The sequence below is a fragment of the Xiphophorus maculatus genome, chromosome 21, assembly GCF_002775205.1.
Source record: "Xiphophorus maculatus strain JP 163 A chromosome 21, X_maculatus-5.0-male, whole genome shotgun sequence".
Classification (NCBI taxonomy): domain Eukaryota; kingdom Metazoa; phylum Chordata; class Actinopteri; order Cyprinodontiformes; family Poeciliidae; genus Xiphophorus; species Xiphophorus maculatus.
In genome coordinates, this window is record NC_036463.1 from 26232257 (window position 1) to 26255265 (window position 23009).

The window sequence follows — 23009 nt, forward strand, 5'->3', positions numbered from 1 at the left end:
TATCTTAGAGAAAGAGGAACTCATGAAAGGGGAACTGGAGAGACGCTCCGCAATAAAGTCTGACTGCGGTTCTTTCAGTTCGTGAGTCCAGACGCTTCATCAGCAGAACTCAATCAACGGTTTATTAGCCAGTTTCAGCAAATAGATAATAAACACTAACTAGAAAATTCCTGAAGAAATTTAACCGGGGTCTGCCAAAGTGTGCCAGTCGGTTTGGACCCAGGGTTCTGATGCTAGAAATTAGCATCAATGCTAAAGAAAGCTGCAATGTAATCAATAGCATGAGAAGATTGACAAGAATGTTTACCAACATGGACTTGCAACATGGTGCAAGTCCATGCAACATGGTGCAAGTCCATGCAACATGGACTTGCACCATGTGCTTATGCATTGTTATGGCCCCAACGAAGGAAAACCAGACGTTAGAGGGTTGAAAATGAAATATCTCGGTACAAACAGATCTGTGTTATGAAGTAACGGCTGTGAGTTGGAAGTAAAACGCTGCAGTTTAACACAAAGTCCAAACTTCTGACCAAATTCTTTAACATGTATTTCTTTGAATCGTGACAAAATGTAATCCTCTCATGAGAAAACGTGTGTGTGCATAACTCAGAGGAAAATAATTAGCTTAGCACTGCAGTTCAGTTTGAGAAGGCCTGCGGACCGTCTGGTTCTGGAGTCGCCTTGCAGACGCAGCTCTGTGTTTCCTCACAGAGGATCCAGTTTATTTGTGTCGCACATTTCAACAACAAGGCAGTTCAACGTGATTTATGTCCTAAAAACACAAAAATACAAGAGACACCACACAGTTTAACACAAATTGAGAAATCTGGCAAACATGACATTTTATGGAGCGTCAACGTGAAACATGTTGGTAAATGTTTCATTCAGCTCCTTCAGACTAGCCGGCAGCGATCCTGCAGCTGTTGCTCTTTCAGCAGCTGCCTTTTTAGAGAATCAATACTCCAGTTTTGTCGCAATAAATCAGATTAAATGTAAATATAATCAATTTCAGCAGTGTTGTAAACACAGTGCAGTCATATTTGTTTCAACACCCAAGTTCTGCAGGATAAATAAATCCTGGGAATGTTCTGCGTGTTTCCGGCTCGTCTCGTTCTGCTTCCCGTAAGGAGAAGCGGTGCCGGTCCGGCAGCCTGTTGTCGCTTTTCTATTTTCTGCCCTCTGTGTTTCTGCAGCTGCTGCTTGTCACTCACGGAGTTTCCTGCGTGAAGGTCGGCGGGCAGAGCGGGTTCTGGTCCAGTCAGGCGGTCCGCCATGGAGCTGCAGCGAGCTGCGCTGGTCGCCCTGCTGCTGCTGACGCTCTTCTCCTCAGGTCAGTTCATCTCCAGCTGCGATCTGCTTTCTATCAAAGATTTATTTCTGCTTCAGTTCCAAAATGGCTCAGTGTTGCTTCTAAAGAAATGAAAACTTTTCACTGGAAAAACACAAAATCTTACCGAGTTATAAGAGAAACAATCTGCCAATGGAACTAGAACGTTTTTAAAATCAATATTAAGGAAATATTGACTTACAACAAGCTATGTGTTGCTGAAAAGTTACTTGTAATTTAGTTTTGTTTTATTTCAGCTGTAATAAGAAATTTGCACCAGAAACTAAACCAAAAATACTTAGTAAGATTTTGTGTTTTGCAGTGTTCTGCACATTTCCACCCAAACATTTTCTTCTGTTAAAAAAACTAAGAGAAAACAAAAGTTTCACATTTTAAGGAGCTTTTATTTATAAACTTAATAGGATATTAGCAGAAAAAATTGGCCACAAAAATAAGCAAAAATATTTTTGCTTTTTCATAGAAAAAAAAATCTATTAGTTTTCAGATGTTTTCAATAAAACTGAAACGTAAACAGCAGAAAAACTGATGAAAACTAAATGTTCCTAAACTGAAATACCAGCAAATGATCACAAAACCAGAACCAACCGGAACCAGCAGAACAAACAGAACCAACCAGAACCAGCAGAACTAACAGAACCAACCGGAACCAGCAGAACAAACAGAACAAACCGGAACCAGCAGAACAAACAGAACCAACCGGAACCAGCAGAACAAACAGAACAAACCGGAACCAGCAGAACAAACAGAACCAACCGGAACCAGCAGAACAAACAGAACAAACCGGAACCAGCAGAACAAACAGAACCAACCGGAACCAGCAGAACAAACAGAACAAACCGGAACCAGCAGAACAAACAGAACCAACCGGAACCAGCAGGAACCATCAGAACCAACCAGGAATGAACAGAATAAAATACTAAAATACCAGCAAATGATGATGTTTGTTGTAACTGAGGAGGAAAGAATATCCAAAAAATCCCTGAACTAAGAGTAAAACGACTTTGATATATTTTACTGAAGTAAAAAGAAAAAAGTTTCATCCAAGAAAATACTCAGGAGGAAAAAAGTATTTGATAAAAAGTACTGAAGTACTGAAGTACTGATCAGATTATTAATCATTTAAAATGTACAGATTACATCATCAGACGGAGCAAAACATGAAGTTCAGTGGAAATGTTGGTATTTTTGGTTCTGTTGATACCGGTCGGTTCCTGCTGGTTCTGTTAGTTCCTGCTGGTTCCATTCGATTTTGTTGGTTCTGTTCATTCCTGGTTGGTTCTGCTGGTTCCGGTTGGTTCTGTTAGTTCTGCTGGTTCCATTTGATTTTGTTGGTTCTGTTCATTCCTGGTTGGTTCTGATGGTTCTACTGGTTCCGGTCAGTTTGGTTTGGTTTTGTTGGTTCTGTTCTTTCCTGGTTGGTTCTGTTGGGTCCGGTGGTTCCAGTTGGTTCTGTTTGGTTTTGTTGGTTCCGTTCATTCCTGGCTGGTTCTGTTAGGTCTGGTGGTTCCGGTCGGTTCTGCTGGTATTGATCCCTGCTGTCTCAGCTTTGGCCTCCAGCCGCTGAAACCGGACCCGTTTCCCTCCTGCTGTGACGGACCGACGCTCCAAACGGTTCCTTTGTGTTTTAACCAAAAGTCCAGCAGACAGAAACACACTGCAGGTTTTATTAAAGTTTTATAAGCTTTTATAATGTTTAAATATTAAATGATTAACAATTCGACCCGTTACTCGGTCCAGTAAACTTTTTACCAAATACTTTTGACTTTTACTTGAGTAAAAACATGTTGAAGTATCTTTACTGTAACCAGAGCACAGCTGCTAGTTCTCCTCTGGTTAGGATGATTTGTTGATCATTAGTCGCCAAGCAGCATCACAGTGCAGAACTCTTTCAATATTTCTCCTTTCTGTTAGTGAAGGTCATTAAGGTCAAAGGTTCATGAATAACTTTTAAAAAGAAATAAAGTCTTAAGAGTTTCCCTCAAGTGTTTCTGCACAGTTAGCTTTATGATGCTAACGTTTTCGCCTTGAATCTGTTTCTGTGTCAGAGTGTTTGTGCCGCAACGAGGAGGAGCGTCTGATCAACCACCTGTTCGTGGAGAAAGGATACAACAAGGAGCTGCGACCCGTGAAGAAGCAGCAGGAGGTGGTGGACGTTTACCTGGCGCTGACGCTCTCCAACCTCATCTCTCTGGTAGAAAACCTGCCACTTCCTGGATTCTTTAGGCAAAAATCACATTTATCTGAAAGTCGATGAATCCTGATGAACCAGTTATTGATTCAGATTTGGTTCATCGTTTACTGGAGCATGCAGACTTTATAAATGGCTGAGAAAATAACACCCTTAGAGCAGCAATTAAGCCAAAGCTGTACAATATATATATATACAATTAGCCTTTTAAATTAAAATGCCTTTATCTGTAAGGTTTTACCCAGAATCCCTCAAGCAGCAGATTTATCTTCACCTGGTTCAGATTCAAACTCATTTTCATTTTCAGCCGTAATAAGATCATGAATATCTTTGTGGGCCAGGAAGATAAAGTGATAAAACCTTTAACAAACTGTTCACCTATCAATAAATAGCTACATTCTTAAAAACACATATCAGGATTTAAAGATTGTTTTTCTGATTCTTTTTTGCAATTAAAATCACAGATTCAAAAATATTTGCTAGGAATTTTACATTGTTTGTGTTGATGTATAAATATAACTTCTTGTTACTCGGCGTGTCGATCATGTCTGATGTCCAATAAGGCCGAGGCAGAAGGTGGTAAAAGTAAGAAACACTGCCACCTGCAGGCAGGAGGTAGCAGTCACTTAAACCCAAAGGTTTTGACCATTTTCCAGAAAATTTGCAATAAATTCCAAGTTATGAATTAGTGTAAAAAAATGCAGAGATCTGTTCATTTTTTGTGAAAAACTGGAGAGTCTAGAGGGCCACATAAAAAACTGCTGAGGGCCAGATTTGGCCCCCGCGCCTTGAGTTTGACACATAATGGCACTAAAGGAATTCTGTTATTGCAAAAAAAAATTGAATTATTTGTTTATTTGAATCTTTTAATGCATTTTTAATACTGGATAAAAAAGTTTAAGCGGTTAACCAAAAACCTGTAAAACAGGCTGATTTTTTTTATCCGATTAATCAATTAATCATCAAAATAATCAATTACTAAAGGAACCGTTAGTCGCAGCCCTATCTGAAAAGTGTGGCATGCATCTGTTCTCTCCCTCCTACAGCTGCAGCATGATGCTGCCACTACCGTGTTTCTTATATGATGTAGTTTTTGTCTCTTCTTCTCTAGAAAGAAGTAGACGAGACGCTGCTGACCAACGTGTGGATCGATCACGTACGTCAGAATGTTTTTTCATTTTTTAATTGAACCAAACCTCCGCTCTGATCTGCGTTTCTCTGACGCAGACATGGACCGACTACCGGCTGTCGTGGAACGCCAGCGAGTTCGACGGCATCGAGATGCTGCGCCTGCCGCCCAGCATGGTGTGGCTGCCGGAGATCGTCCTGGAAAACAAGTAAAACTTTATTTATACAAATCAGGTCAAATAAACCCATTAAACAAAGTTTTGTTGTTTGAAGATTGTGAATAATTTGAATTGTTAATAATAATTAATTATAATAATAATAATTGTTATTTTTTCCCCCAACGCACTCTCAGAGTGACGTCAGCACAAGCAGGGCGGCCATTTTGTTTGACAAACTAGTTTTACTATAGAATATTAGTATAGATGAACATTATTTTTGTCAAGTTTCTAGTTCACTTGAGTTTAGACAAGTAAAATTTTATTTTATTTTTCATTTTATACCCTGAAGGTTAATTATTGTCAAGATGTTCTGTATGTTTCATAAGTGCCAAAACTCGTTGAATAAAAAAATAGTACATATTTTTAATAGTGCGTGTTGTGGGACGGAGTATGAGTAGTTTATCTGATGGCAGTGATGTCATCGTGACGTCATCGTTCCCTGTGTTTAGTAACGACGCCCAGTTCCAGGTTGCCTACTACAGCAACGTCCTGGTGGATCCGTCTGGTCTCTGCTACTGGCTGCCTCCCGCCATCTTCCGCTCCTCCTGCTCCATCAACGTCAACTACTTCCCCTTCGACTGGCAGAACTGCACGCTCAAGTTCACGTAGGTGGCCATGAAACGGCGCCTCCTGCAGGTCGGGAGGGGTAAACGCTCTGTGTGTTTCTGCAGCTCCCTGACCTACAACGCCAAAGAGATCAAGATGCTGCTGAAGAAAGACGGGAACGAAACTCACACGCACACCGTGGAGTGGATCATCATCGACCCGGCCAGCTTCACAGGCAACTGTTTTATCCTTTCAACCCAAACTTTCTGCCCTGACCGTCAAAATTTTAGACTCAACCGTAAACGCAGGCCAAACCCCCCCAACCCAAATCAGGCCCGATATTTATTGTAGATCCAAAACTTGAAAGTGATTTTTACGACGGTGTTTCAAGGCTTTCGCAGAAAGAAGAAAAGAAAATTTCCACCAAAAACTCAGAAATTTTGTGATTAATCTCAGAAATCTTCCAGAAAAAAATTCAAAAGAAAATTTTCTACACTTTTTGTAGAAAATTTCAAAGGTTTTTGGCATAAATTTATTACGTACAACTGCTTTAATTCTGCATGTTGTATTAAAATAAATGTTTGTAGTTTTCAGTTTGTTTTGGTCTCTATTGAATACATTTATTTTCTGTTATAAGAACAGGATCTGGGCGACTTTGTTTCAAAGCATCTGCTACATTTAGCCAAGTTTAAGAAAGAGTAAGAGCGGATTTGGTTGCTACAAAGTCGACTTTTCAGTAAAAGTTTCTGGATAAACTTGGTTTGGCTCTTTGGTAAAACTTGGTAATGAAAACATGAACATACTGAGTGGCAGAGGAAGGATCTGTGATAACGCTCCTTAGTGCACTGAGGATGCAACAGTTTGTCTCTGAAGAAACTCACATTCTAGAACACAAATTTCTCTGCTAAACATTTGAAAATCTTATCTGACACAATAACCAAAATATCTTCCCATTTACATCCAGAGCTTTTTCTTTAACCTGATATCGGTTAAATTAGAAATATTCTGTCACAGAGAAAGGCAAACAAAGTCATATTTTTGCTTTTAAACGATCAAAATGTAATTAAAATCCTTAGATTCATTAAAATGGAGATTAGATTGAGAATAATGTGTAAATTAGGAGCTGATGACGTAAAGTTTGTGCCTGCAGAAAACGGCGAGTGGGAGATCATCCACCGGCCGGCCAAGAGAAACAGCTACAAGCACATTCCCATGGAGAGCAACAAGCACCAGGACATCACCTTCTACCTGGTCATCAAACGCAAGCCGCTCTTCTACATCGTCAACATCATCATCCCCTGTGTGCTCATCTCCTTCCTGGCCTCGCTGGTCTACTACCTGCCTGCCGACAGTCAGTACTGAACCGCAGCTGCTTTACAAACTCTGAAGGTCACTCAGAGGTCACTCAGAGGTCACTCAGAGGAAAGACTCTTCTGCAAAGCTGGAAGATTTGCAGAAGATCTGTTGTTAGTAGCTAGATTAAACTTTATTCTGAAGGTCTGTACGTAGACGGACATGACTTCCTGTCAGGAACAGGAAGTGTTGACTGTCATGGAGCTTCAGTCAATAAAAAAATTACATTTTAATGCAAAGTTGCTTTAAAACCTGCATTAAAAGCATCAACTTTGCATTATTTGGTAAATAATAATACTTTTAATACAAAGTTGACACATTAATGGATTTTAATGTAAGTTTTGAATTAAATGTCTTTATTTGCTGAATAAAGCAACACTGATACTTTTTAAATGGAAGTTTTCACTTAACATTGCATTAAAATAAGATTATTTACCATATAAAGCAAAGTCGATAGTTTTAATGGATTTTAATTTAACTTTTAATTCATTTTGCATGAAAATATTATTATAATTGACACTTTTGATGCACCTTTAATGCAAGTTTTAATACAACTTTGAAATTAAATGTCATTATTTACCAAATAAAGCAAAGTTGACACTTTTAATGAGTTTTAAATTCACTTTTAATGCAACTTTGCATCAAAATATTATTATAGTTGACACTTAGTGGATTTTAAGGCAACTTTCAACACAACTTTGCATTAAAATGTCATTATTTACTGAATGCCGTCCATGAAAACAGCTGTAAACATTCATGACGTCTCCTTCATGTGTTAACAGGATTATGCTAGTCTTCATTTAAACCCCTTCGTGATAAAGTGTTAGGACTTGTCAAACTTGTAAACGGTTTTGGTTTCATCTGGTTAAACTCAGAGCTGCAGATCTGAAGTTTAGTGTTTTGGTGTTTAGGTGAGGATGAAGTTTTGTGATTTTTCTTCAGGTGGGGAGAAGATGACGCTGTCCATCTCCGTCCTGCTGGCTCAGTCTGTCTTCCTGCTGCTGATTTCCCAGCGGCTGCCGGAGACGTCCATGTCCGTCCCCCTCATAGTCAAGTAGGAAAAAAGTCATTTTATTTTTCAATACCTACAAGAACAAACACTTTAGAGTTCCTGATTGTCCTTAAATAATTTTTTAAAAACATATTTTTAACTTACTTTCAGTCCAGGACTTCCTAAGCTTTCAGGATGAGCTGAAAGTGTTTTTGTTTATTTAAAATCATTTAAATAAAAGTTGTAACAAAGATTAAATTGGACCTAGAAATAAATTTGCATTTCACTGCAAAAACACAAAATTTTACCAAGTATTTTTGGTTTAGATTTTACTGCAAAAAATGACTGAAACTAACTTAAAAGTAACTTTTCAGCAAGATGTAGAGGTTTGTTTCAAGTCAATAATAATAATTAAGTCTTTAATAATAATGAAATTCACTAGCAGGTTATTTCTCTTCTGCATCAGAAACCTGGAAGAAACTGAAAATCAGCCGAAACACTGATCTCCTTTAAATCAAGGCTGAAAAACTGGTTGAGTTACTTTAGAACCGTAAAAAATGAAACATTAACCAACATATTTAATGAGTGTTGATGGTTTTGATCCAACATTACATCAATATGTAACATTTCTTTCTTAATTAGTGACTGAATGATGTTTTTATGGATTTTAAAAATGTTTTTGTGAAGTAAAGCTCTTTGAACTGCCTTGTTGATGGATAACAAAACATTTTCCATCTTATAAGTGAAATAATTTAGCAGTGGAACTATAACTTTTGTTTTTTTTTATCAATATTAAGGAAATATTTACTTAAAACAAACTTGTATATGTTGCTGAAAAGTCAACTGTAAGTCAGTTTTGTTTTATTTCAGCTGTTCTGATATTTGCAGTAGAAACGAGACAGAAATACTTGGTAAGGCTGAACGTTTGATGGAGCAGCTTTTATACGTTTACTGATGTTCTTCTGTGTTTCAGCCTTTACTTTTCTCAGTTTTGATGTTTTTCCTCAGATATTTGATGTTCATCATGGTTCTCGTTACCATCGTCGTGTTGAACTGTGTCGTCGTTCTCAACCTGCACTTCAGGACGCCCAGCACACACGTCATGTCTGAATGGACCAAGAAGGTGAAGAGCGGAAAAATCACAACATTTAATAGATTTGATGGTTCTCATTTCACACACACCGACGGACAAACTGGAGCTGAATGCAGGAAAGAGAAAAAGAAAGGACAGAATAGAGAAGTTCACCAGAGAAAAGTAGTCGGAGAATAAATGGAGGACAAGAAGTCAGGAAACCAAAAACTAAATCAATAAAGTTCATTTGATTTAATGAAAAAACTAAACTCCTAGTTCTGCTGGTTGATTATTTAACGTATAAAATGTCTTGTTGTCTATCAGTTTATTTGTGTTTCAGCTTTAATTGGTAAAAACACAAAAATAAAACGTCATAAAAACATCAGAGAGTCAGAAATAAACATTACATTTTGATGATTGTTGTCATCAAAATCATCAATAAATGTTGATAAATGTTTCATTTTTTACGGTTCTAAAGTAACTCAACCAGTTTTTCAGCCTTGATTTAAAGGAGATCAGTGTTTCGGCTGATTTTCAGTTTCTTCCAGGTTTGTGATGCATAAGTGAAATAATCTGCTAGTGGATTTCATTATTATTAAAGAATTATTGACTTAAAACAAACCTCTATATCTTGCTGAAAAGTTACTTTTAGACTGAGTTATTTTCACTAAAAATGATTTTGTGTTTTTGCAGTGTACAGCTTGTTTGACCTGCATAACCATGACAACCTGCACATTTATTTAAGCTTCATTACATATTTTAAAAATATATGATTATTTTTGTGCTACAATAATAACACTAATTCATCCTAAAAGTTTAGGATGAACAAACTGGACCGGAGTTTGTTCCAGATTTATGGTGCATAGAAGCTGAATGCGTCTCCATGTTTGGTTCTGGTTCTTTAAGTCCAGTGATTAGAAACTAACTGCAGGATTTTAAAGTCTCTTCATTTGGATTCTAACATTAAATGAATATTAATCAACTTTTTGCCCAGTTTTTCCTGGAGCGGTTGCCCCGGATCCTCCACATGGCCCAGCCAGCGGACGACGAGCCGGCGTGGGACGGAGCGTTGCCACGGCGATCCAGCTCGGTGGGATACATCGCTGCAGCCGAGGAATATTACAGCATCAAGTCCCGCAGCGAGCTGATGTTTGAGAGGCAGTCAGAGAGACACGGACTGTCCAAACGGCCCACGCCGGCCTCAGGTACGACCAGACAGAACCAGACAGAACCGAACAGAACCAGGCAGAACCGGGAGGTGGGTCAGCAGGGGCACTGACAGGCTGTGTGTGTTCAGTGTTGAAGCCGGTGGAAAGCGACGGAGCGATGGATCAGCTGTACGGGGAGATGAAGCCGGCGGTGGACGGAGCGAACTACATCGTCCAACACATGAGAGACAAGAACGACTACAACGAGGTGAGAGGAGACGAACACCAGGAGACAGAAACCAAATCAGCAAAACTCCAACATCTTTATTCAACTGGAAGTTACCAAACAGCTGAGTAAACGAGAGTTTTAGCATTTATCTGGAAAAATGATTAAAATAAAATTTTCAAAGTTATGAAAAATACTAAAAATGAGTTTAGCTGCAGCAGAAGTTTAATTTCTTTTAATTTCAGTTTAATTATGTTTCTTTCTCCTGCTGCTGCTGCAGGAGCTGAGGTGATCTAGGATCATAGATCTATGCCCGCCGCAGCAGTAGAGTCTAGATCCAGATGTTCTGTGTTCGCAGGAGAAGGACAACTGGAGCGGCATCGCCCGAACGGTGGACCGGCTCTGCCTCTTCCTCATCACCCCGGTGATGACCTTCGGCACCGTCATCATCTTCCTCATGGGGATCTGTAACCACCCCCCCCGCCTGCCCTTCCAGGGAGACCCGCACGACTACAGCGAGGACAACCTGCGCCTGCTGGAGTAGAACCGGAACCGGCAGCCCGGTTCCGGTTCTACTCATTTATCCACTTCATGTTTGAATCGTCTGAGTTTTCTGAGGTTGAAGTGAATATTTTGGTTCTGGTTTTCTTTACTTTGTGTCTCCAAAACATCAGTTTGATTTAAATTACCTAGAAGTATTGCACAGCGAGACAAGTTTTATTTTTTAATGAATGCCATCATTTACTTCTGCATTCACCAAACATAACAATATAAATGTCATTTTATTATTTATTACAAAAATACTTTAGAAAATTGAGAATTATTTTTTGGCTGCCAAAAAATGGCTTCTGATAAAATTGTAAGATTTTTTCTGAATTTTCATTTTGCCAGCTTTAATAAATGAACTTTATTTTATGTTTTCAATAAAAAAACAAAAACTTCAAAAGTCTTCAAAAAATGGCAACTGATCAAAAAACGTGATGCTGATTTTCTCTGTTTGCTTTAAAAATGACATGAAAAATTAAATGAAAAACAAAAATGTAATTATCACCAAAAATACTTAATATGACTTCAGATGTTCTTCAATTTCTTTCAACACAGATTCATAAATGTGACGGTTCAGGGAATCAGATGGTTATTAATAATAATCATTCACAATAAAACCACAGGGGAATAAAATTACTGCATGTTTGTTGCTTTAAGTGTCTAATATTCTAATTTATCCTTTATTTTGTAAAGAGCAATAAAACCAAATAAAAACATGAAGCCATTGTTTATTTTCTTGTTTTTAATTTTCTAAACTGATTTTTATTCAATTGCTTTGATTGGTTATTAATAATAATCAGAATACTTCCACAGAAAAATAAAACTACTGGATATTTTTGCTTTTAAATGCATAATAAAGTTAATTGGAGCCTGTAATATAATTTTGTAGATCAATAAAAACAGATTGAAACATTTTTAATGGATTTTTCTTTTATTGTTCTGATTGAAAAGTTAGAATTATAAGTTTTTAAGGTTTTTTTTTATATTAAGGCTGAGAAAAGAAAACATTTTCACATAAAACGAGAATTGAAGGTCCAACAGTTTCAGGCCTAAATTAGTTAGTTAGTTAGTTAGTTAGTTAGTTAAAGGGCTAAAGCGTCTAATTCCACATCTTAAAGCAGAATAACTGTAGTGATACATGCATGTATGAGTTCAGCTTCTTATTTACTACAAAGAAAAGACTATAAATCAGGAGGAAACAGCGCCATCTGCCGTGGACGCCATGTCATATCAGATTAATTATTCCGGACTTTTCTGGCTGTATTTAATTCCACATATGAAAACAATATTCTGTTTTATCCAGATGTTTGGAAGTTTAATGATTATAAAAAAGAAGCCATCTTGTTCTAAAGGAACTAAAAAAAAGAAAGAAAAAATACCAAAGACCTTCTCTATTGTCCCATTTTAACGAGTATTAATGAACATTTCCATCTACAGGCATATTAGCTTGATGTTAAAAAGTCATACAAAATGTGAAATGTATCAAACAGCCATACAATCCTTGAAAACCGACAGACAACTTCTGGTTTGGCAACATTTGAGCAGCTGATGTTATTCTCAGGAAACGTCAGCAAACAAAATGAGTAAAAATATATTTTGTAAAACTACAAAAGCTCATGAAGAACATGGAACATATTTCTGTTCACATCTAGAAAAAGATGATGCAACAGATTAAGGCTGAACAAATGTTCATATACAAACGTTATCGTTAATAATGTTCCTACGTGACATCATAGTTTAACACCACAAAGGTTTAGTTTCATGGTAACATTGAGTTAGTGCAATTCAATTTCCTGAGGGAGTCTTCCCAAAGGATCAATACAGTACAAGTCTAAGTCTAAGTCTAAGAAAACCTTTAGAAAAGCTGGAGAAACACAAGGTGACCTTTATCTAAGGTCACTGTAGATAGAAGAAAAAACGTTTCTGCCAAAAAACTCAGAAGTTTTAAATCTAAAGTCACTTTTAATTATGAAAAAATAATAATAAAGAAGATTAGAGCCACTGGACAAAAAAAAATACATTTTTTTTTACAGTGGCACTAATCCTCTTTTTATATTTTTTTATTTTTGTGATCAATTGTAATTTTGTCCAAATACAAAGTTGTTATTTGAAAAATACATCAGTAGTATGGTTCTTTATGGGTTATCTGATGTCACAATATTTTTTTTCCTTGCAAGAGTCGTCTACAGTAGAAGGAGGGACCGGGTCGGTTCTCATGCTTTTTTGTCTGTCGGCCATATTGTATTTAACAAAAATAATTTCTTGCATTTGCAGCTGATGGCCAGTAGTTGATGGTATATTTTATGATGCATTAGTGTCCACTTCAGTGGTCTGTGTGTATTTATAACATAAAAATCCACAGGAAGCACAAGAAAATGGCTTTTAGAAAGCTGTCCACTGTAGTGACCACCATGCATGAAAGGGTTAATTTGAAGGTTTAGTATTTGGTCCAGAATCCGGACTGATGATCCTGTAAGTGGGATGTTCTTGTCTTTTCTACATAACTGAAATACTTTGTGGATCTTATTGTAATTTAGTCAAAATTATGAGCTTTAATAAAAATCCTGGTGACCTTTGGGTCAGGGAAACGTTTTCTTGTGTTGCTCATTTTTTAGTTGCAGCTCTCTTGTTTAAGGCGGTTTAGTTCAGTTTAACGAAGCTGTTCTGCAGAGAAGCTTCTTCTTGGTGGAGGTCGTGATGTTCAGTCTGCAGATGGAGACACTTTGCTTTTAAACTGCGGCGTGAGCCTTTCAGAGTAAAACACAACAAGATGTTTCAGGTTAGACCAGCAGAAATATCCCGACACGTTTCTGTGTGATCAAATATTCGTTAAGGGTTTTAAATTTTCCACAAATTGGCTGCAAGCTTCAGATTTTTGGTGAAACTGTGAGACTAAAACAGACCAGAAGGTTGAACTCTGACCTCACCCCACCTGCAGGCGGGTCGCAGCGTCTCTATCTCAGTCTGGAGGTTCTGGAGGTTCTGGATGCTCTCCAGAACCTGGACGTTCTCCAGGTTCTGGATGCTCTCCAGGTTCTGGATGCTCTCCAGAACCTGGACGTTCTCCAGATTCTGGACGTTCTCCAGGTTCTGGACATTCTGGACGTTCTCCAGATTCTGGACGTTCTCCAGGTTCTGGACATTCTCCAGGTTCTGGAGGTTCTGGATGCTCTCCAGAACCTGGACGTTCTCCAGGTTCTGGATGCTCTCCAGGTTCTGGACATTCTGGACGTTCTCCAGGTTCTGGACATTCTGGACGTTTTCCAGGTTCTGGACATTCTGGACGTTCTCCAGGTTCTGGACGTTCTCCAGGTTCTCGAGATTCTGGTTGTTTCTGGATCAGACACATGTGGGTCAGAACAGGAAGCAGCGACTCCAACCAGCAGCTGAATTGTGAATGTTTCTCACCTTCTTATAGACCATCAGGGAGGCTATGAGCAGCGCAGCTAATATGATGATTGTCAGCACACAGAAGACGATTACTGCGACTCTGCTGTGACCTCCTGAAACACAAACAGTCAAAACAAACCTTCAGTATCATTAAAACTCTTCCCATCACTTTAACTCCTCTGGGAAAACTGGGATTAGGAGGATACTTATGGGAATAGTTAACCATTCTTGAGGTCAGACACTGATGTTGGATGAGAAGGCCAAGCGAGGTCCGCAGTCAGATCAGGTAACAAACTGATTTATGGCCACGTTCAGACAGCAGGTGATGATCAGTTCAAAGCCACACAGCGGCGCTCTGTTTGTGTAAGGAGACGTTTATGGATCATTTTTAAAGTTTATTCATCAACAGATCAAACAAAGAAGAAGGAAGCAGATAAGAGGAAAGTCCAGCTAACAGCGACGGCCTTTAGCAGAGCATTAGCTGCAGCTTCTGTAGAGAAGTCTGATTGGAGGTGGAGTCAGAAATAAGAGTGGTGGTGATGCGTTCACTGACTGCTTCATTATTTCATAATTATAGTTTTCACATATTGTTTACATCCTGATTCATGACCCATGTCTCACTCTAACGATGTAAAAGTCTGAGAAAATGTGATATGATGGTTCAGACTGCAGACGGTTTGAAACTAACAGATTTAGCTCCACATATGGAAGCGGCGAAAAGGTTGGATTTCTGTCGCATCCTCCTGCTACATGAACGTAGCCCAAGTCTGGAACAGGAAGGAGCCGTTTCCATGGCGTCTCAGCTGAGGTCAGAGTGAATTTATCCAAAATGTGGAACAACTGCTACAGAACAGCGCCAAAAAGATCTTCCCTCCACCTAACTTTCCACTTTGACACCCATCCAACCCAGACTCCTCCATCAGATCACCAGACCCAGAGGCGTGATTCGTCCTTCCAGAGAACTTTCCTCCACCGCAGTAGAGCCCAGAGGTGTTTGCAGCAGCAGCAGAAACCTTCACCGTTTTTTACTCACCTTCACCTGTTCAGGTAAATCTGTGTGAGACACAAAGTCTGTTTTCCACGTCTGACCTGTTTTAGACATCAGTGCGTCAGAAACTGCAGTCAAAATAAAATGATTCATACAACAAATGAGATGAAAATGATAGAAAATGTTTAAATTGGTTTTCTTCCTTCACAGTTCAGGACAGGGGTGTCCAAAGTGTGGCTCAGGGGCCACGTGTGGCCCTCGGGGTAATTTCATGTGGCCCTGACTGCAGTCTATGAATGATGCAAATGAAAATGAAGCTGATTTTTAATGTTTTAGGATTAAATGAAAAATGTTTGTTAAAACACAAAGTATTTTTTCTGTGACTTTAATTTCACTGAAGTCAGGCCACAAACATTCAGCCATTTTTTACTCAACAGATTTTTGGCTCCTAGTTGTTACATTTGGCTAAAAACAGAAAGAGTTTTAGAAGAAAGTTCAGTTTTGTTGTTGAGTTTAAAAACATTTTCTAAAATAGAAAACATTCGACTGAAAAAAGTTGGAAACTTTTCTTCTGATAAAGAAAACATCAGTTTTCAAAACCTGCAATAAATTATTATTCTCTAATTTGCTTCATGAAAATATTCCAGGATTAAATCACAAAATGATCAATTTAAAAATGATTGATCATTTTTAATTATGTTGGTGATTTTGTCCCAGAAGGTTTGGACTCCAGATTCAGTTTGAGTCAGAGCGTCTCGAACAAAAACAGAAAAATGAAGCTGATTCATGTTTTTCTCCACTTTAATCTTCAAACCGAATAATTTTATGGTTTATGGAGAGAATTTGATCTGACCTTCGCGCGTCGTCAGCAGGACGTCAGTGATGAGCGTCTGCTCTTCATCGCTGAGCTCACAGCTGTAAACTCCGTCCTGACTGGAGGACAAGCCGCTCAGCGTGAGGCTGCCGGACTCGGAGACGCCCTCCACCCGCTTCCTCCACCCGTCTGAAGCTGTGAAGGCGGAGCCGGCTGCCAGGGTGGCGACGGCCTGGCTGTGGTTGAACCTCCAGGTGAGAGAGAAGTTCTGCAGGGAAGAGACTGGAGCCCAGCAGGGGATCGTTGAAACGCCGCCCGAAACACTGACAGCTGGAGTCAGACAGGAAAAACACACTGGGAATATCTGAAAAGTGTGGCATGCATTTATGGTCAGCCTCATTGAATAAATATTTTATAGAACCACCTCTAGCAGATTTACATGTTTCTGCTCAGTCCTCTTAGTAGAACAGCTGAAATTCACTCTGATTGGAGAGAAACTGTATGGAAATCTAATTTCAGGTCCTGCTGCAGAATCAGAAGGTAGAGGAATGTTTATCCAACCATCTTCTTCTTCTTCAGGTGAAATTCTCATTTATTTATGTCTCTTGTTACAGCTTCAATTGATTCTTTGTACAGAATGCCATCCTGATGAATCTAAAGTCCAAAGAACGTAGAACAGCAAATATTCTGCAGTCAGTCAGCCAAGCCCATCATGGCTGCAGGCTCAGCGAAGTCAGCAGTGGTTCCGTCGCTTTCTGCTCATCCAGAAAATCCCGCCGCCGTTTCCCCGGCGTCGCTTTGCAGAGGCAGAATCAGGAAAAACTAAATGCTCATTCTTTGCTGCTGCAGCCAGAAAAGCCCAGCAGTTCAGACCCGACACACACAGCAGAACTAAAACCCGACTGGCTCAGCAAACGTAGGCTTCAGGCTCGCATTGATGTTTTTATCAATGATGCATTGTGGGAAAGTGGAGCTCTCCAATCTCTGTCTCTGCTTTAAAGATAAACGGTTTTAGTTTACTGAAGAGAAGCTGGAAATCAGAGGAAACAGAAATAAAAACCACTAAATCTTACCAAGTATTTTAGTTTCTACTGTAAATATTTTAGCAAACTTTAAATAGGACAAAATTAAATTACAATTAACAATTCAACAGGATATCAGAGCTTGTTTAAAGTCAACAATTATTACATTTTGATGAAAAGTTAAAGAAGATTTTACTAAATGTAACGTTTCTCAATCAGTGACTGATGTTTTATTTTTGTGTTTTAATGATTTAAAGCATTTTGAACTTCCTTGTTCAAATGTGCTACAAAAATAAACTTGATTGATTGGCAAATTATTTCACTTACCATTCAGCTTCTATGCAACACAAATCTGGAACAAACAAACATGGAGTTCCTTTAAATCAGGACTAAAATCCACCTGGTTGGAGCTGCTTAATATTTAATAATAAATGAAACATTGACCAGCAGATTAGATGAGTATAAAACTCATCTAAATGTGATGTTTATTCAATTGTTGACTGTAAAACTTTGTAATTTGTGTTTTTATGACATAAACACCTTGAACCATCTGGCTGCTCACACCAATAAACTTGATTGATAACATTGGAGAAACTAAAATAATCTTCCAGTTGATCTAATACGTTTTTAGCAACATTGAAAAATTATTGAGTTAAAACAGGAACCTATAAATCTCGCTGAAAAGTTACTTGCATGTTAGTTTTTTTTTTAGATATTTCATAAATACTTGGTAATATTTTGTGTTTTTGCAGTGAATTTTCCTCACATAGTTTCCTGAACGTTGCTCTCCTCTGGTTCCTCCTGGTTCTGATGGTGCAGCTGTAGATCCAATCAGTCTCATTGTCTGGAACCGTCAGAGAGCTGCTGATGTCATAAAGCTTCTCCTCAGTCTGATGGACTGTGGTTCTGTTCTGCAGAGTCGTGTTGGATGGAGGCTCAGTGGACCAGGTGAGTTCAGGTTGAGGGTAGATCCCCTCTGAGCTGCAGGTGATCCTGTTTCCATCCTGATGGATTCTGATTGTAGAAACTGGAGCTGAAAACACAGAAAAATAATTTAAAATGCTCTCAGAATAAAGGAAGAACTTTGGTTTCTCTGTTCGTACCGTTTACTGAAAGGCTCACGAAGGTTTCCCTGTTCTGATGGACGGTGCTGGTGTAGCACTTGTAGATTCCTTCATCCTGAACTTTGACCCCTGTCAGCAGCAGCGAGGCGTTTCCTCTGGAGATCTGATCCTGAAACAGAGAAGTCCTGCCTCTGAAGTTCTGGTCCTGGTGACCCAGCTGGTCCTGGTTGTCGTAATAAGAGTGAACTCTGAGTTCTGCTCCGCTGCGGTGAAACCAGTGGATGACATCATCGCCGTGGCTCTGGAAGCTGCAGGGTAAGACGCAGCGCCGCAGGAAGACGCAGGAAACTTCTGGCAAGCAGAAACACATGTTGGTGTCAGTCCTGTTGGCCTCCTGCCCAGGGCGGCATGGCCTGGGGGCGCCACGATGCAAAATAAATCACTGAGAGAGTTTTCTATAGCTGTGGAAATCTTAAATCTGTTTTTTAGACACACAAAGAGAACATTTTAATATTTTACATTTAAATAGGAGCTGCACAGTGGTGCAGTTGGTAGCACTGCTGCCTTGCAGCAACAAAGTCCTGGGTTTGATTCCCGGCCCGGGGTCTTTCTGCATGGAGTTTCCATGTTCTCCCTGTGCATGCGTGGGTTCTCTCCGGGTACTCCGGCTTCCTCCCACAGTCCAAAAACATGACTGTCAGGTTAATTGGTTTCTCTCTCTAAATTCTCCCTGGGTGTGTGTGTGTGTGTGTGTGTGTGTGTGTGTGTGTGTGTGTGTGTGTGTGTGTGTGTGTGTGTGTGTGTGTGTGTGTGTGTGTGTGCATGGTTGTTTGTCCTGTATGTCTCTGTGTTGCCCTGCGACAGACTGGCGACCTGTCCAGGGTGACCCCACCTCTCGCCAGGAACGTAGCTGGAGATTGGCACCGGCAACCCTCCCGACCCCTTTAGGGACAAAGGTGAACAGAAAATGGATGGATGGACATAAAAAATAAGTTAAAATCCCCCAGAGTTTATTAAACCAAAGACTAAATAATAATCAGTGAAGGTAAAAGATGTTTGTTTTCCTTTATTCAAACACCTGAATGAGCTGCTGTCAACAGGGTTGCTAGGCAACAGGATTCACTTTATAGGAACGAACATGAAGCTCATCTGATGATGAGTTCAATGGAATCAGTTAATTCAGCATCTTTATCTCCTGTTTGGTACATTTCTATTATATCTATAAAAAATCTACAAATGTGTAACAAAATCTCTCGTTCTTCTAAATTCTTGCTGCTGTTCTCCAGTGGTTTAGTTCCCACCCTGCAGATCAGATCAGTGGTTCCTTTGTTTGGTGAATCAGTGAAACTGTTAGTTTGACTAAAGGATTAAATCCAGGACCGAAACTCGGGGCTTTTCTCTGTATTTACCCCTAGCAACAAGAAATAGCAACAAAAACACAACAAAACAAACAAACACGTACAAAACAACAACAAACAAACAAAAAGAAAGAAAGAAAGAAAAACTGCAGCAATAAGAGTCTGAGTCCAAATGACTCGGCGTTCTTCACCTAAATCTCTCTGTTTTATTTCAGGATGACCAGCTGATATTCTGGATTTTGGATCATTTGAATGTTTTCGTGGTTTGTTTCTGTTCTGGTCCAAACAGATCCACTGGATGTGAACTCACCCTGAACATCTGCAGCCACGGATCTCAGGAAAACCAGCAGAAAAGTCCAGAAGATTCTCATCTCCGGTTCCGATTAATCCACCATCCTGGTTTCGGTTGTATCCCCGTTTCATTAGCCAGGTTCGGTCCATGAGAAACCGAACCGGAAGTAAAGAGAAAAGGGGTGTGGGGGTCATAACGGAACGGAACCGACTGGATCTTTTTGTTTTAAATGTTGAAATGACGCAGCGGTGAGAAAAAAAATCCCATTTATTTCACCCAACATGAACGATATAATTATTAAAATTACCTTCAGAAAGAAATTCAGTTTTAGGTTTTTAATATTTTTCCATATGAAAAGAAAAGATTCATGGATTGTATAGTGAAATCCGTCCACTAGAGGGCAGCAGCCTCCATCTATTATTGTTTAGAAATCAGTAATACAGATACAGACAAAACAAATAAAATGGTGAAAAAGTAAAAAAAAATTGTCTCTCATTTCAGAAAGTGAAACTCACATTTTATGGCAGCAGATTCAGTATCTTTGTAATTCTTGAAGGACTCTCAGAAAACTGGAAAACGATTTAAAAACCGAGAATTTAACTAAGAAATAAAAAAAAACGCAAATACAGAAAAATAAAGATCCAAAATCTCTCATTGCGATCTCTTGTCCTTCTTTTCAGCAAAACAAAACGGCTCAGAGAAACACAGAAACCCTGCAGAGGGTTTTTCTAAGATGCTAATTTATTATTTGCTAATAAGAAAATGTCCTAAATGACCCCCTAGTGCCTCAGGGCTCAGTCCTGGGCCCCAGGTTGTTCCTCTCATACATCAGCCCCTGGCTGAGGTTATCAATATGTTTAATAAAAGGTTCTTATTATTTGTCAACTATTCAGAAGAACAGAAGTTATCTGATCTAGTAAACTCTGTAGAAACATAGAGAACAGTAAAGTCTGGGCAACTGATGCAGAAAATGAACAATGTTTAAAAAACAGAAAAAGATCAAACCAAAGTTGTTACAATTTTTTTATTGGAACAGGATAGAGCAAAACACAAACAAAAAACAAAAAAAAAGCTTTAACCATTTGGATTATTATGGCCAATATTTATTTAATATTTATTTAGGTAAAAATTAAATATAATGTCACTGTTATATTTTGTGGTTCAGTAAATATGCAGATAATAAAGTGTTAATTCAAAAAGTGGGAAAAACAAATTAAATACAGTTAAACTGTATTATTTCATCATCATCATCATCATCATCATCATCATCATCATCATCATCATCATCATCATCATCATCATCATCATCATCATCATCATCATCCATTGGAGCCCAAATCGTCACTGAAGAGATGCTGCACACCGTTCTGACTGAAATCGAGGGGATGCTTACCTGAAAACCCTTAGGTTACATCTCATCTGAAGTAGCAGATCCTGACCCAGTGACCCCTAACTATCTCCTCATGGGACGGCGGGATGCTTCGCTGCCGCAAGTCATCTACGACAGCCCGGAGATTCTTGGGCGGAGAAGATGGAGGCACAGCCAGATTCTAGCCGACCATTTCTGGCAGAACTTTCTGAAGTACTACCTGCCAGGACTCCAAGCCCGCCAGTGGCAGACTGACTCAGCAAATCTACAAGTAGGAGATGTGGTCATGATCGTGGACAACCAGCTTCCGCGAGCTCTCTGGCCTGTGGGTAAAGTCTCAGGTTTTTCCTGGACCAGACACCCGGATCAGATCTGCTGAAGTGACTGTAAAGGGACGAACCTACATTCGACCCGTGGCAAGGCTTGTCAGCCCACCTGTCCTGCCTAATGATGATTAATCACCTCCTTTTATTCAGCCTTTTTCTTGATATTCCTATTCACAGGTGAATACGGGGGCGGCTGTGGAAAAGGCTGAATAACAAACTGCCATGCTGAGCCTTTAAGGGGCGGGGCTTAGAGCAGCTGCAGCATGCAGACGAAGAAAGAGAAAAAAGAGTAGAATGGAAAGGGAGAATAGTTTATGTTCGCATTTTGTTTTTAACTTGCTGTTTGCCGTTTATTGTTACTCCTCGATGTGTGTGCGTGGAAATACAAGTAAGTGATGTTGCATATTAATAATATTGTTTATTTAGCAGAGTATTTTAGTTTTACCCTTAATTAATAGCATGCTCTGTTCACGTGCACACTTAAGAGTTATACACGGTGGATTTTGTTTGTGTCGTGTATTTATGTAGAAATGTGCAGTTATTCAGTATGTGTGATGCTACTTCAGTCAGTTTATTCAGACACTGACGCTGTATTGTTGTTTAATTTCAGGAACCACACAATTACCTAAATAAACCGCAAGTACGAGTTGAATCACCTGGAGTACGACTCTGCGTTCTTTGGAGTTCTGACCGACTCACCACAGTGTTCTGCATAGTCACACCAGCAAAAGCAATCATCATCATCATCATCATCATCATCATCATCATCATCATCATCATCATCATCATCTTCTCTTTATTCCAAACACATAAGAAGATAAAAAGTACAATAATTAAATATACAAGATAATATTGTTAATTGAATCACATATAAATGTTGAGGTAAAGCTGGTTGTACTGCAGGATTTACTAAAACTGCAACTATATTAATGCATGACACAGATAATCTATACCAGTATTTATTATGTCATAATGCTTGTTTTTGAAATAGATTGGTTTCCTTTAAAGTAAGCAAACTTTATTTATACAGCAACGTTTAAAATATCAGAGCTTTACAGATCTAAAAAATACAGATGATAAAATAAATAAATCAGCTAAAAGAATAAAAAAAACAATTAAAAGCCAAACTGAACAAATGAGTTCAATCATCTCTTTAAAACTGATCTGTTTAATGCAGCATGCTAACGCTAATCTGCAGCTAAAAAAAAAAACATTTTAAAATAAAAAATACTCATAAAATTGATAAGGCAGCCAATAAAACAAGTCTCATATTAATAAATATTGACAAAAACTTGAACAGTAACTGATTTAGCCTGAAGAAGTAACGCAGTGATCCATTAGCTCAGGGGCCTCAAACTCCAGGCCTCCAGTCGCTGTCCTGCAGTTTTTAGATGAGCCACAAACCACTGGAATGAAACGGCTTCATCACCTCCTCCTGGTGTAGATCGGTTCTCCAGAGCCTTAATGACCTCATTATTCTATTCAGGTGCAGCAGAGGCTCATCTACAAGTTGCAGGACTGGAGTTTGACTCCTGTGCATTAGCTGCAGCGGTTCACCAGCTGGTTTCCAATCTGTTGGAAACTAAGAGCTTCATGGATTAAATGTGAGCAGATGAAGG

General features: G+C 39.0%; 2 protein-coding genes across 2 annotated transcripts in view; one reads left to right on the top strand and one right to left on the bottom strand.

The window, feature by feature from the left end:
* Positions 1 to 23009, bottom strand: part of LOC111606168 — a 151034-nt gene that overhangs the window by 92748 nt on the left and 35277 nt on the right. The window lies entirely within an intron of this gene.
* Positions 243 to 11149, top strand: LOC111606170 (acetylcholine receptor subunit delta-like). The gene is made up of 12 exons (XM_023325966.1): positions 243 to 1333; positions 3397 to 3542; positions 4651 to 4695; positions 4767 to 4876; positions 5335 to 5490; positions 5557 to 5666; positions 6582 to 6782; positions 7727 to 7838; positions 8784 to 8898; positions 9842 to 10052; positions 10145 to 10263; positions 10580 to 11149. The coding sequence occupies exons 1-12, from the start codon at positions 1276 to 1278 to the stop codon at positions 10763 to 10765; spliced, it is 1569 nt and encodes a 522-aa protein (XP_023181734.1). The 5' UTR covers positions 243 to 1275; the 3' UTR covers positions 10766 to 11149.

What these genes read in the sequence shown, in the direction of transcription:
- LOC111606170 (XM_023325966.1), top strand. Translation starts at nt 1,276, where the DNA reads ATGGAGCTGCAGCGAGCTGCGCTGGTCGCCCTGCTGCTGCTGACGCTC. An exon ending in TCTCCAACCTCATCTCTCTG is followed by an intron (nt 3,543 to 4,650) that starts GTAGAAAACCTG and finishes CTTCTTCTCTAG; the next exon opens with AAAGAAGTAGACGAGACGCT. An exon ending in TGTCTGAATGGACCAAGAAG is followed by an intron (nt 8,899 to 9,841) that starts GTGAAGAGCGGA and finishes CTTTTTGCCCAG; the next exon opens with TTTTTCCTGGAGCGGTTGCC.